Raw genomic sequence first — 14,950 nt, 5'->3', positions numbered from 1 at the left:
TGTTTCAGAGGACATTACATTAATTTGAGCTATTTGTCCCTCCTGGAGGTGCAGAATCCACAGATTTAAAGTTCAAACTCTACTTAAACATTTTACATGGAAAATTTCTGTTTTCTCTGGGCAATTTATTCAAACTCTTGAGTCCCAAAATTTTAAAAAGAAATGTTGAATCACTTTATAGATAAATCATCAAATGCATTTTTCTTCCTAATGCAGATTTTTTAACAGTTGCAATTAACTACCATTAACATTGCTCCTATGAACAGTGGCTATTATCCGTTCATAGTGAAGGTCTTAAGTTTTAAGGCTAAAATTGTTACAGCAAAGTACTTAAACAGTAAATTGACAAGACAGAGAATGTTTTACCATGATGGAAGAGTTAAAACAAAAATACTTTAAAGACCTAATATATGTATTTTGGGGCTGACATAAGAAATAAAATACATCAAAACCTACTAAGACCTACTTGTGGGTGTCAGAGATCCACAGAGCCACCAAGATGATCTTTAAATGTATCAGAATTAAAAAATAGGAATAATATGATGTATGTAAAATTAAAAAAAATACAAAATTATGTTTTTACGTTGGATCTCTTTTCCTGAGGTTTCATTTTCCCTTAGTTTTTGTTGTACTGTTGACCGGCTCCTTCCCCTGAGCAGCAAAATTATGTTGGCTAGACACAAACTCATAGTTTGCCTACAGTTTTCTAGCAATAGAGATAACTAGATATTTTGTACTTGATCTGGGCAGTCACTTTGTTTGGACAAAGAAATTTTGGTTTCATGTACCTCTATGAGCTGTGAGGGACTCAGCACAATAGCCTAAAGAAAGGCATCTAATGCCAGTTGAGATGCAGGGGGGAACCCAAGGCATCTGCATGAGACAGTCAGATGTGACACAGGACTGAAGAGAACTCTCTGTCCTTCAAGCAACATTAGAAATCTATCTGGGAGCAGCTGAAATAATCCCAAAGTGCCTACCTCGGTGTAATTACTGCTGTCTAGGGATTAGAGAGTGCTTTGACTTCACTGATTATAATGAGATTTTAGACACAACATGCAGGAGGGTGTCCAAATTTAGTTCTGCAGACAAAAAAGCAGTGTGCCATCTCTGGTGCCCTTCACCTCTGCTCCATGGGGTCTGCAGACAAGAGTCTGCAGACAAGAGTCAAAGAAGAGTCATTGCCTCTTGAGAACAGATTTATATGGTTCTTCCTTCCAGCACTGGACCATATTGAACATCTCTGAGCATCCCAGTTACATCTTTTTGCCAGCAAATGGCACAGGGCTGCTGCCATTTAATATTAAAAGGAGTCAGGTTGCTGTAACATCCCCTGCCATCCCAGCTCAGTTGTCTTGGTCCTAGAGATGGAGTCCCACCTGGAGAAGCAGAGACAGACTCTTTCCATGTGTTTGGAACTACTCTGAGACTCCATTTACCATCTGCACAATGGGCCTCAGAATAACATCCCTTTTTCTCAGAGGAAGCTCATCTGAATGTGATGGCACAGCCCCAGGCACTGGAAATGTTCCACTTGAAACACAACTGCCTTGTGGTAAGAAATGTTAAGAAACGGGACCATTGACTTTTGCTTATTTTTCTTAAGTGAAGTGTCTACTGTTTCAGGGTCACTGATCATTCACCACACTCACTACATACTGTTATTTTGGGCACCAAACACAGACTGTAAATCAAAACAAGACACCTTTCAATTATGTATGTTAGCAAAATGTATGCTGAAATCACACGGTTGGCACAATTCTTGTTTTCAAATAAATAGTACCTAAGGCACTTCAATTCTTCTCGACACATCTTCCATCCATTTTCTATTTTTCCTTGGGGGGGAAGACTGTCATGATTATTCCAGTCTCTGCTGTGCCTGTGTAAATTACCATCAACCCAGCTAACTTTACCCACACCCACAAGATGACAGAATTGCAGAAATTTTGCAGTGCTTGTTGAAATCTTACTATTCAGCAGTTTTGTGGGCTTCAGAGCTTTTAAAATAAAAATTTCCAGGTTAGCTTGGTTGTGCTGGGGTCAGCACAAGGTCCATGAACCACTGGTGACTGCTTTTCTGCTTTTACTTCATTTACACCTTTCTTCATAGTTTTAAATTAATTTTCTGACTTGGACAGTAGCATCACCCAATCCATAGATTTTACATCTTACAATGCCCAACATTGACTGTCTTTGACATTATCATTTATCAGTACCAACTTATAAAACCTCCTCTGTTTGAGGTTTTAAAGAGTCACTACGTATAAAAGTAGTAACAACTTCAGATGTCTCTACTTAGTTCCCAGCTCAGTCAAGAATTTATCTCCCTTAAAAATACCATCATACACTACATCTGTGACACTGTTTCAGAAAAAGGGGTAATACAGCTCATTTTCTTTGGGCCTTTTATTTACTTGTTTGCATGGCCTTTTCACCATTGTTTCTTCACTCTGTCTACAGAAGACAAAAATCCATGCCTCAATATAGGCTTCTGGCTACTGAAGTAGCATAAAAAGCAATAAAATGTGTAAGAAAACATATTGGATTCTGTATTTTTACATTGCCAGGACTCTCAAAGGATTTAACTGAATGTTCTGAAAACGTGTTTCAGCCATAATATGCTCTCACATGGCTCACTGCACAGCCTTTCAGAAACCAGCTTCAGGTTTAGCATTTTGATTTACTCTCTGTGACAAAACAACTACAGACTCCCTGCTTTTCTTTTTTTTTCTCTTTGTATGATTTCTACTCACACCAGAACCTGTTCACTACAGTGGACTAACTCTTCACTTGTTCATTTGATTTCATTGTCCTGCTGTAGCAAAGATCTGGCTTCACTCATCTTTCCTTACACAAAGAGAAGTTGTTTTCAGAAAAGCTGCCTGTTCTAGTTTTTTCCTCTAATTACTTTGCCCAGTTTTTAAAATATTTCTTGAAAATGCCTCAGGGCAGCTCTCTGAAGGTTCCAAAAGCAAAGCTTTCATAGTGAACTTCAAAGAACTTCAGACCATTTGTGAAAAAAAAAATCACAGAAAGTGGAAAATCATTCTTTCGTGCCTAATAAATCATTCTCTCCATGCAAGACAATTATAATTACTACTGCTTTGTTGACTGCAGCTTAAGCATTTTTAAGAGCAAGGCTCCACATCTCCTTGGAGCATTTTTGGGTAAGCCAAGACTTTTTAAATTTTACTCTTGAGCCAACCTAGATTTTTTTTTTCATTTCTACATTTATATCATTAAAATATTGTCTCTGAATATTTGGTTTTGCCTTTAATTGGTAGTTAAGTAACCTGTGTTTATTAAGGTAAACCTGAAACCACTGAGGAATAATTTGGGATCATCCGCTCCTCAAATGTAATGGACTGATCACATTTTTTCAGCAACTGTTGGTCAAGAAATTAATTTCTCCCGTTCCAGAGGCAAAGAGTCCAATGTCTGAGCTGAAAAAGAGTAGCCATATAAGGACTGGACACAGAATAAACAACTTTTAACTAAATCTTGTAAGGGACAGTGATACACAAGTGCTTCTTTGTGTATAAGAAACCTAATTCCAGAGAATTTAGAATTCACAGGAATGTTACCTGTGGAGTTTTAAACTGTACATTTTGCTCATTGATTCCTCAGCTATATCTGATACTGCTGTGAAGAGCAGGACAATTCACAGCTTCATGGTCTCCAGGAGAGCACTCCTTACAGACACAAAAAACATGACAAAGCAACACCACTGCTCCCAATCTCCACGCATAGCAAGCGAAACACACTGTAAACACTGCTTATCTGGGTACCCCAACATTACTAAAAGCACTGCTGTAAATATCAATACAGAAATATTGAAGGGTAGGGAAAGGGATACACACATCATTTGTCAGTCTGCACTAGCAAGGAGTGCAGTGCAGTGAGACATCAGCAGTACGGATTCAGTGCTTGGCCTGAAGCACTTCAGGGGACAGCATTTCTCAAGAAGGTGGGATAACTCTTTCACAGACTTTATGTCCATTGCTGAGCAAGTCTCAGCGCTGCTGACTGGCAATGTAAAGGAGAATATACAAACTGCTTTAACAGCTGTTGTCTGTTCCTAAGTGGTGTAACCATATTTAGCAGTGGCTGAGATGGGCAGAGAGGCAGAAACAGCCTACATAACAAATTCTTCTCAGCTTTATTTGCTTTTGCTATTTGTCACCATTAAACACACAGCTATCATTGTCTGAGTAACAGAGCTTTTACACATTCAGCTTCACTGATTTTTGTCCTTTTCCTGTTTTGTCAACAAGGGAACATTCAGGGTAATGTATTCCAGGATGCCTGTACCAGTGTCTACCAGAAAGCTGCCTGAGGTTTTCCATACAGGCAAAAGAAATTATCCATGAAAGAGCCAGGTAAATTCAGCAGAAACCTCATCTCCCCTGTCAGTAGGTGACATGACACGAATTATAGCAGGAGCTGAGATTGTGGCAATCCTGGGGAGATAGAAATAACCTTTATTTTTGAGGTGTAGTAGTAATGACCATCTCTGTCATAATGTCAGATTTATCCTACTATCCACCTCATAAGAAAAAATCACAGTTTTTGTTATTTGAGACACACACATTGCCTTCCTGTAGCTGGTAGATCACTTCTCTCAAAGTATTAGCTCTCTCATTGATCTGTGGTTTTCATCCTCTCATACAGTAAATTGAATTCAGGTTTTTTGAAGATAATTTGTATGAATTAGTCACTCTACAAGACCTGCTTTATTACTAACAAAAAATGCTTTTAAATATTTTTAACTAATTCTCTGGTATTTAGCATTTCTGTTTTTGAATATGCCAGACAGTAAACTATCCTATAATATAGATAGAAATTCTCTTTAAGGATCTCTGAAGTAAAATTCTTTTAATGCTATGGAGTCATAGTTCTTTACAGAAACAAAGAAACAATATCATATTGTATACTCTATAATATTATTTCACTAAAAATTGCTGTTGAACTAGTGTAACAACTGAAAAGTTGCAGAATTTACTTTAGAAATGATGATCCTTGTTATGTATTTTTATTGGTTATCAAATGGTAAAAAACAATTTTTCTAGCAAAGAAAAGTAAATTATTGCAGCATTGTTGCCGGTTATTGCCAGTGGAAGTTACTGCAAAACAATCAAAAAGTGTGGTTTTCTTCTGCCCGTTTCTTCCCGCAGACTATGTCAATATTCAGAGACCTCATGTTTATACGAGGATACAGTTTCAGAGCCCTCAGCTGGAGAACGGATGCCTAAACCACAGTGTAGGGGAGGAGAAACAAACCAGCCATCTAAGCATGTTTACTTCCAGCAACAAGGAAGTTTTAACTTGTCCCTAAGTGGTGACTCAGTGGGTTGGGACTATAAAAGTAAAGGTAGCTGCCCTCTGAAACATCAGGGATTCAGACTTCAGAAATCCAACATGATCCAATCAGGACTTTCAGCTGTTTTCCTTTTCTTGTTGGGTTTGTCATTTTGCCTGACAATCCCTATTCCCCTTGAAGACAGCCATGAATTCACAGAAAAGGACCTTCAGTTTGCAGAGGTACAGTGCAAAATAATTCATTTGCATGTTCCAGCTGTGCTGTTAAAACTGCTTGGAATTTTGGCTTATCATTCCTTTTCTCCTTCTTAGCGCTATCTCAGGACTCACTATGATCTCCATCCGAATCCTGCCGGCATAATGAGGAAGAGTGGAAACACAATGGCAGCTAAACTTCGGGAAATGCAAGCTTTTTTTGGCTTGGAGGTGACAGGCAAACTAGATGAAGAAACATATGAGCTGATGCAGAAACCAAGATGTGGTGTCCCAGATGTGGGGGAATATAACTTTTTCCCTAGAAAACTCAAATGGTCAAAAATGAATTTGACGTACAGGTAAATGGCTGGTACTTTGAGTGTTATTACTGTTATTACCTTCTTTCCAGGTGCATTGTCCAGTGGGTTTCTCAGTACATGAGGTTGATGGGGGAAGGGTGCATTTGAGTTTGACAAACCTAATGTTGTCAATTTAATAAATGAGGTTTAAAATCCTTATAGCGCCACTTTTGAAAGGGTATTCCCATCGTACATTGCAGCCCATGGAAGTAAACATGATTTTTATGCATTGCACTTTGTCATGGGAAAGGAAACCTGGTGTGCTGTAAACTGGCAGCTCCCATTTGGCCTCCATATAGACACTCAGGGCACACCCATGGTGCCAAATGAAGGAGGGCTGGGGACTCAGATCATGCACTTCTCTGGGTCACTCCCTAGCTCTGTTTGGTCCTGGTTTAGTGTTTGCTTCCGTCTTGTCCTGGACAGAGTGGTGTAGATGCAAACCAGTCCGTGTATTGTGACTGTGGGAGAGGCTCTTCCATCTCACATCCCAGATACAGATATCTGTGTTTGGTCAGACAAATCCCTGTACCGTGACCTCAAGAAAGTTGACCTTGGGAGGTGAAGGGCTGACAATTCACAGGGTAGATACTTTATCCTTTAATTCTGCAAGGTCATATATATAGGGTTTTCAACATCTACAGACTGACTTTATTTTTTAACAGCTATAATTAACTACAATTAATGACTTTATTTAGCAGATTCCAAATATGAAATCACTAAAATCTCTTTGTTCCATTGCTAATGATAAATGTTGCTTTAATATGGACTGTTATAGCCTATGAAAATCATCTTGGATAATATTTTGCTTCTCCAGGAAGTGAGAATCATGAGATATTTTATATGACATAAAAAATTTTGAAGTTACTGATATGATGTTACTTAATACTAAATATATCTGTCAATTTCTAAATCTTCTGGTGCATAGAAAAACAATTACAGAAAGCTGTTGGATCATTTCAGATACCTCTGAATTATTTTAGTGATGCTAGAAATATTTATTTATTTATTTAATATTGTATGCAGCTACTAAGCTCCTTGTTATGTGATAAGTTCATAGGACAAGAGCAAAAACTTTTAATGAGATGTGCAGTAAGATAAAAGTGCATTGCATATTTCTTCAATTCACACAATTTAACTGGAGATATTAATTTGTTGGACAGAATTATGAATTACACTTCAGATCTGAGACGCAATGAAGTAGACAGAGCTTTCAAAAAAGCATTTAAAGTTTGGTCTGATGTGACGCCACTGAACTTCACCAGAATACGAAGTGGTGTAGCTGATATCATGATCTCCTTTGGCACCAAAGGTAATGCAGAAACAATTGTTTTTATTTTATAAATAAACTATAATGTAATATACATAAGATGGAGCAATTTAACTGGTTTGAATTTTGCTTCGTAGAACATGGTGACTTTTACCCTTTTGATGGACCCTCTGGATTACTGGCACATGCTTTTCCCCCCGGCCCAGACTATGGAGGAGATGCTCATTTTGATGATGATGAAGTTTGGTCAGATGATTCTAAAGGTAGCAGGAGCTCTGGGATTATTTGAAATTGTGATACATGGAAAATTTATCCCTATTTGATATCTGTAGTGTGTTTTACCTGTTTATTGTTTGTTCATCATTATGTTCACTGTTCACACATAGAACACTGAGTTTAACCTCCAGTCAAAAATGGAAGTTTAACATGTGTGTAGCGTTAATTTTAAGATATAACACTCCTACGGGAAGTGATTTAAAAAAAATGACACAAACAAGATTTTGTCATTTTGGCATTTCACTAAGGGCAATTAGTTCTGATCACAGACTGATTGGAATTGCTTACTGAAACCTATAGCAAACATAACTGCACATGGTCTGATCGCATTTAATTTCAAAATTTATCACCTTGCCTATTCAGGACAGAGTTTAATAGAACAAAACACAATTTTTTTCAGCACTGGATTAGGTCCCCCTCCTGGCATTAATGCTAATTTCTGCAATACTGAAAATAATATGGACTCTCTACTGCAAGTGATTTCTCAACACAAAATGTTCTTGGTTTGAGTAGGACCAAGACTTCACCCTACAGCTTTCCCATTTTGAAAGAAACTTCAAGAAATTGAAGTCTCCCTACTCAATAAAAGTACCACGTAAAAGTTTGCTTATTAATGCAAAACTCATCATAGTTGAAAAATGACAAGCAGTTATATTTCGTGGAAGGTGTCCCTGCTTAAGGCAGGGGGTTTGGAGTTGGTGGTCTTTAAGGTCCCAAACCCTTCTGTGATTTTACAAATTATGCAGAATTTTTCCATGTATTCAGTTGCCTCATTTCATTGTCCCATATGTTAAAGCACAGTGTCAAGCCTGGTGATGCAAGGAGATACACATTTACTCTTGCTGTGATTTGTTATAGGCTATAACTTGTTTCTTGTTGCTGCCCATGAATTTGGTCATTCACTGGGACTTGAACACTCTAGAGACCCTGGAGCTTTGATGTTCCCAATCTACACATACACCGGAAAAACTGGTTTTGTGCTTCCTGATGACGATGTGCAAGGGATCCAAGAGCTCTATGGTAAGTCTGTATAATATGTAATATTTACCTCCTGTATCATTTTAGCCTGCTGCAGATGCACTGCACATGTACTGTGAGCTGCAGATGTTCAGTAACAACAGTCATGACTGATGAGGAATGATTCACTGGAACAGGAGATGCTTAGGTTTAGTAGTTCAGAGGGAAAAAAAATAACACTTCAGAGCACAGTTGTTCACTGCCCTGCCTCCTTCAGTGCAGATGATGGGGACCAGAGTCCTTCTACTTTTTGACCTGCCTGAAAAGAGATGGTAAAACAGAGTCTAAAGGTAGAAACAGAACTATCCATGTTTCGTTATGAAAAGCATAAAGTCTTTGGAGACCTTCAAAACTTGGGATAAAGAAAGCAAGTTCATTTAACACTTTGCAGCACATTTGAACTGCAAAGTTCATGAATGCATTTAGCTAGTGAAAAGAGAGAACAGATTTTCGGAGTAAAAATTTTGTACCCATTTTATTTGTAATTCATCACGCTCTTGTGAGATTTTCAATATCATGACTAACAGAAAGAAGGTTAACATTGTCAAGCTTACATCATATGCTATCATCCCAGGTGCTGGAGACAAAGATCCCAACCCAAAACATCCCAAAACACCCGATAAATGTGATGTAGAATTATCACTTGATGCAATAACAGAACTTCGTGGAGAAATGCTGGTCTTCAAGGACAGGTAAAGACACTTCCATGTCAAGGATGGTGGGTACTGGGTAAAGTTTAATCAAGCAAAAACATAATTTCAGTTTTTTGCTAAAGATTGGGGTAAATGTGCATTTAAAAGAGCACAAATCAATATAGATATTTCTTAAGAAACTGAATCAAATATCTTTTTAGGCAGGATTTATAATGCAATCACAGACTTGATTGCCCAGTAATATTATGTGAATGTAAAATGGCTGAAGACTGACATTTTTATACACATTTTTAAATTCATGGGACTTTCTTCAACAAAGATAAATCTACTTTCATTTGGGTGAAGTTGTACTGCATTCAAGAGCTTCACATGGGACAGCAGTGTTTCTCTAAATGAAAGAAACTTAAAATTTGTTATTGGTTGAGATTATCACTGTGACAGAAATGTTTTGCAGCTGATAGCTGTGAGGAAAGGAAAGGTCTGAGAGGGGCTTTGTCTATCCAACATTTTACAGCACATGAAAAATACTGCTACTCTACAGCATGACAAGAAATATATCTTCCTTTTCTGAACTAGGTTTTTCTGGCGACTTCACCCTCAGATGGTTGAGGCAGAACTGGTGTTACTTAAGTCCTTTTGGCCAGAGCTTCCAAATAAAATAGATGCAGCTTATGAAAATCCCATCAAGGATCTTGTGTTCATGTTTAAAGGTGAGTTTTCAATTTTGTTGTTGACAGAAAAATACACATATTTAATCAAACTCAACAGGTGGCTTAAAGGTAATCAATAGAAGAATAAAACATCCTACCTTCCTCTCTTGAAAAATAAAGTTTAATCTAATGCACATCTATAAAATTTTCAGTGAATTAGGAGATGTACAATTTAGTTAGGATGCTCAGAATCCTAGTACAAATAGTCTAATACCTACTGAGTATGTGACCTAAGAATCTGCTTGTTGTATGAAAATAGGGATCATGGTTTCCTCATTTTATTCTCTCAAAGCTGAGTCCTTACAAAAGACTCACTCATACTTTTTTTATATTTTCAGGAAAGAAAGTCTGGGCTTTGAATGGCTATGACATAGTTGAAGACTTCCCTAAAAAGATATATGAAATGGGATTCCCAAAAGAAATGAAAAGAATAGATGCAGCCGTACATGTCAAAGACACCGGCAAGACTCTCTTTTTTACTGGAAATAAGTACTGGAGGTAAGCTGGAGACAGGTCAGGTTTGGTGTCCCCATCATAACCTGTCCAGACGTATGGAAAGATCAGCAGCTTGGTTCAAACCAGGCATTTGGCCAATCCAGTCTGTGGTTTTCATTGGTGCTATAGCTGTGTGCAACATGTTGTAAAGGTGTGTGCAAAGCTTTTATAAAAATGTGGGCACAGATGATAAAAACTGAATGAGTGTAAGGAATGAGAACAAAGTGCTCTAATCTGGGAGGATTTCTAATATGACCATGCCTGCTAGACAAATATCCCATCCCGCTTTCTTGAGCTGCTCATGTGACATGAAATGCTATCAATGCTGTGAGTATGAAATCTGTCCTCACCCTAGGGTGTCTCTTTTTTACTGTCCACGAGTAGGTCTCACAATCAGGTCTCATGCATAATTAAAACATTACCATCCCTTCCCACTATCGCTGGGCCAAGCAGCCTGAGGATAGGTTTGTAGTACCAATACCCCAGGTGCAATAACCTCCATAAAATATATACTTAATAGATCAGTTCTGAAAATGTAGCTCTATTTGCTTTGTGTTTGTTCCATTTCTGGTGGAAGTGTGCCCTGTTTATCACCCTGCATTTTGCCATTGCACTAGAGAGAAAGCACCGAAAGGCTGATGGCTTGTTTTGGGGGTGGTTAATTTCAAACATAGAAAGGGCACAGGCCAAACTCCCAGGCTGCTAAAATCCCCTGATTTTTTTTCTTTTGTGTTTAATATAGTTATGATGAAGAGGCAGAAGTTATGGAAGAAGGCTACCCCAAGCTGATAGAGGAAGAATTCCCAGGAATTGGTGATAAAGTGGATGCAGTCTATGAAAGAAATGGTACATAATCTGATAATTAATTGCCCTTGAAACTTGGAATTGTAGAAAATTCTGCATTTGTAGTTTTAATTTCTTCACATCAACACTTCTGTTCTTGACTGAATCAGTTTTCTGACCTAAATTGTGCTCTGGTCAAAAAAAGAGCTCCTTGCTTAGGGAACCTAAAGTGACATGCTTAATGTAGAAGTATTATAATGCAATAATCCAGTTTTTCAGGGAATGTTTCTGAGTCAGTGTCTTAAAAATTAAAATGTCAACCCTGTATTTTCCTGATAAAGTGCAGTAAGAATTTGACAAAAGATTGAAGAATATTGGTCATTTTAAAACTCTGATCCAGCTCTAGCAAATGGAATTAAGATCTTTGAAAAATTTCGCTCAGCAGTCTAAATATGAAAATTTTTCATTTGGATTATTAAAACCAAAAACAAGATAATTACTATTTTAGGAATGATTTTGATATGACAACACACTTTCTTAGTGTTAATTCTTTTTAATTTTCTTTTTCCTTAGGTTACCTCTACTTCTTCAATGGACCACTGCAGTTTGAATACAGCATCTGGAGTCAAAGAATTGTCCGTGTCCTGCATACTAACTCCCTATTTTGGTGCTAATTACAGCTGAGTGCCATGTCATAGGCTGCAGAGCAGCTTGTAGCTCATAGGAATGTTAATAAAGTGGGCATTTAGGTTTACCAGAGGACAGCAAGGTTCTATGAACAGGTACTAGGCTACCTACCACCAAATGTACACTGTATATATGGACTTACACAGCTGCATGTCAGTCTGGAATTGATTTGACTTAAAAGGAAAGGAGAAAAGAAGTCATTAGGATTTCAAGATGCATTACACCATTTGAAGTTTGTCTAGTATTGAAGTGATGCTGGATACATCACATACTTACATGAACACTAATGATTCCCAGTATTCTGAGTACACCTAGCACATTTCAAGGATCTCCTAGCATGTCCCAAGAAATAGACCTGCTGAATCCATGACATGACCTTTATATTTTAAAACTAATCTTTCTTCCCTTTTTGAAATTCCTTTTAACGTATTGGGGATTCAGATGTGAAATGAATGAGTGAGCATTCCATGGTGACTCCCTGAGCAAGCAGCAGTGATGAGGTTTGGGAATTCAAAAGTATTTGACTGTATTGAATGGGAATGTTCCCCTAAAAGCAGATGCCCATGTCATCTTTAGAACAAGGAGAAGGTACAGAAGCAGTGAGATGTCATTCCAAAGCAGAGACAGGAAAGCAGGAAAAGGGAAAAGTACTCCCTGGAGAAATCATAAGCCTGTATGATAATGGGGAAACCAGAAGGAAGCAGCAACAAGAGAATCATGCAAGTTGCAACCATGCATGATGCTACATCTGGTATCACAACCCAGATGTTTTCAGCTGGTGTTAACTGAAGTGACATTTATAGAGGTTATGCCTGTGCCAGAAGAGAACCTGAACACTCAAAGCAAAATATTAAAAATAATATATTTTTCATGTTGGCCACTCTTTTAATATCTATATCAGTTTTTTTCAGTATATAGTAAGATTTTGTTTTGTTTTGTTTTAATCAATGCAAATGATGTGGGACTGTGATTACTTTGATTTTAAAAAGTAATATTAAATAAACTGGAAGAATAAATTGACATTGTGAAATTACTTAAATGAATTTTTTTATGCTGCTTGTCACAGAAGCAATACAGAGCTATCGGATAAAAGAAATCAAGATCCCTAGCTTCTACATTTTATCCATTAAGTTTTTCACCTCTGTTTAAAAATATTATTTATTTTTTGTCCCTTCAAGAAAAATAATTTTATAGAAAAGAGAAGGGGAGGCAGAAAGAAGAATGAAAAATTGAAAGATCTCTCAAATCTGCAAAATAATAATTAGGTTGAAATTAGTCCATATCATTACAGAAATAATTTATTAAGAAACACTGGAAAAAACAGTTACACATTAGTTTGAATGTTAAATATTAACAATTAATGAAAACTACATTGTCCTGTTCTCACTTCTCAATAACAACCTCTAAGTCAACCAATCAGCCAGACCTGCCAAGCAAAACTCACCAAAAATTAATATCTTTAAACACACCTAAATAGCCAGGTTTACTTAGTGGTGAGATAGGTGTAGTTAATTCTGTAGCTAATACAATACTGATGGTTGGTTCAGATAACCTAACAAATTGAAAGGTCTCTTCTGAACATAAAATTATGAACTAATGAATTCCAGACTTATGCTTAAAAGAAATGCATGGAAATAGAACTGGAAAAAACCTTTACAAAATGAAAACTTAAAATGAACAAAATTCAAAGTTCTGTTTTATGATAAAATATTGAGAAAACTGCTGGGAAAAAAGTCAGTGCAATTCTCTAAGCATAACAAACACAATTTGGTTCAATTTCATATAAAAACTTTTCAGAGACAGAATGTGCCTGAAAAAAATAATGTTTGATATTGGGTTGAAGTTTCATTTAATTACTTTTGCAGTGAAATAAGGCTCTGGACATATAAACTTACTTCTCGTTTTTCTCAGTAAAAAGACTTGGTGAAAAATTGTATCCAAAGAATAATGAATCTTCTGTAAGGGCTAGTTGTTGAGTCTGTGTCTTGTTTCAAAGCCCTGACATGAGCTGCATCGGATAAGGGAATGCAAATACAGACAGGGAAGCAGGGAGACGTCAATGAATGTCATTCATATCTATGTGAATTTCTGTTAACATTGAATACTCGGCAGGGGGAAAAGGTACTGCAGAGGAAGCTGGACCTCCAAAAGCCTTCAGAATGATCATATCCAGCTGCTATCCAGCCCAAACAGGCAGATTCCTGTTAGCTGCTGGGCTGCCTGGAAGCAGCCTTTGGCACAAGTCCAAGCACTGCTCCAGCTTCTGTGTCCCGCACCCCCAGTGAGAGATGGGAGTTGTTCTTGGTTAGCTCTGCCTCAGCTGAGAGGAGTACCAGGCTGCCAATTCCTGGCATCTGGTTGATGAAAAATTAAAAAAAAGGAAAAAATGTCTTCTGCTGTGGAAGCGGAAGGCTGAGAACAGAGCCAAAGGGACTCTCTTGCTGCTGTCAGCCAGAAAGGAAAACTCTCCACAGTACCCTGGGACCCACTGTCACCACACAAGAATAACATTGCATGGGTGACTGGTGAGGACACGATGGGATGTTGCCCAAGACTGTCAAGAATTGAAAATAAACAAATCTTTTTCCTGAGGCAGAGGCTCAACTGACTGGTTTCCCTGGGATGTGAGTGAAGAAAGGACCACAAGGAGGCTGAAGTAGCTGTCTCCAAGGATGTAATACAAGCAGAACTCATAACTCCCCACCAGGTTGCTAGTTTTTCATGTGGAACTACACAAATCCACCTAATCATAGGGATGGATGGAATAGTCCCTGCCTAATAGTAGGGAATTGTGTCAGGGAAGTTTAGGTTGGATATTAAAAAAAGTTTCTTCACCCAGAGGGTGACTGGGCACTGGACCCAAGAAGTCGTCACTGCACCAAGCCTAACAGAGTTCAAGGAGCATTTGGACAATGCTCTCAGGCACTCTTGGGGTATCCTGTGCAGGGACAGGAGCTGGACTCGATCCTTGTCCTTTCCTACTCAGCATCTAGTCACCCTGTGATTCTGTGACTCTCTGATTGATTCTGTGACTCTCTGATTGATTCTATGATTCTGTGACCAGCACATGAACAGTTATTGGTTAACGTATCTTTTACATCCATATTGATGTCTGCTAGAAATGATCATTTGTAAGGGGAGAAAGGATAAGGCAAGAAAAGGAATCTGTCAGATTCTCCTCAGAGA

The 14,950-nt window shown here is 37.9% G+C and overlaps 1 protein-coding gene across 1 annotated transcript; it reads left to right on the top strand.

Moving 5' to 3' along the window:
- Positions 1–4,359: 4,359 nt before the first annotated feature.
- On the top strand, positions 4,360–12,098 carry LOC116992489 (collagenase 3-like). The gene is made up of 11 exons (XM_033052168.1): positions 4,360–4,379; positions 5,175–5,541; positions 5,632–5,873; positions 7,037–7,185; positions 7,281–7,406; positions 8,278–8,439; positions 9,011–9,128; positions 9,666–9,799; positions 10,138–10,297; positions 11,037–11,140; positions 11,651–12,098. The coding sequence occupies exons 2-11, from the start codon at positions 5,245–5,247 to the stop codon at positions 11,749–11,751; spliced, it is 1,593 nt and encodes a 530-aa protein (XP_032908059.1). The 5' UTR covers positions 4,360–4,379; positions 5,175–5,244; the 3' UTR covers positions 11,752–12,098.
- The last annotated feature ends 2,852 nt before the right edge of the window (positions 12,099–14,950 follow it).

The sequence above is a fragment of the Catharus ustulatus genome, chromosome 2, assembly GCF_009819885.2.
Source record: "Catharus ustulatus isolate bCatUst1 chromosome 2, bCatUst1.pri.v2, whole genome shotgun sequence".
NCBI lineage: Eukaryota > Metazoa > Chordata > Aves > Passeriformes > Turdidae > Catharus > Catharus ustulatus.
Note: the sequence above shows the minus strand (reverse complement) of the source record. Positions and strands in the feature narration are given on the sequence as shown.

Bases quoted from the DNA above. Each gene is read 5' to 3' on its own strand.
- LOC116992489 (XM_033052168.1), top strand. From the start codon at position 5,245: ATGCCTAAACCACAGTGTAGGGGAGGAGAAACAAACCAGCCATCTAAG. The intron at 5,542-5,631 runs GTACAGTGCAAA...TCTCCTTCTTAG, and splicing joins AGGACCTTCAGTTTGCAGAG to CGCTATCTCAGGACTCACTA. The intron at 9,800-10,137 runs GTGAGTTTTCAA...TTATATTTTCAG, and splicing joins TCTTGTGTTCATGTTTAAAG to GAAAGAAAGTCTGGGCTTTG.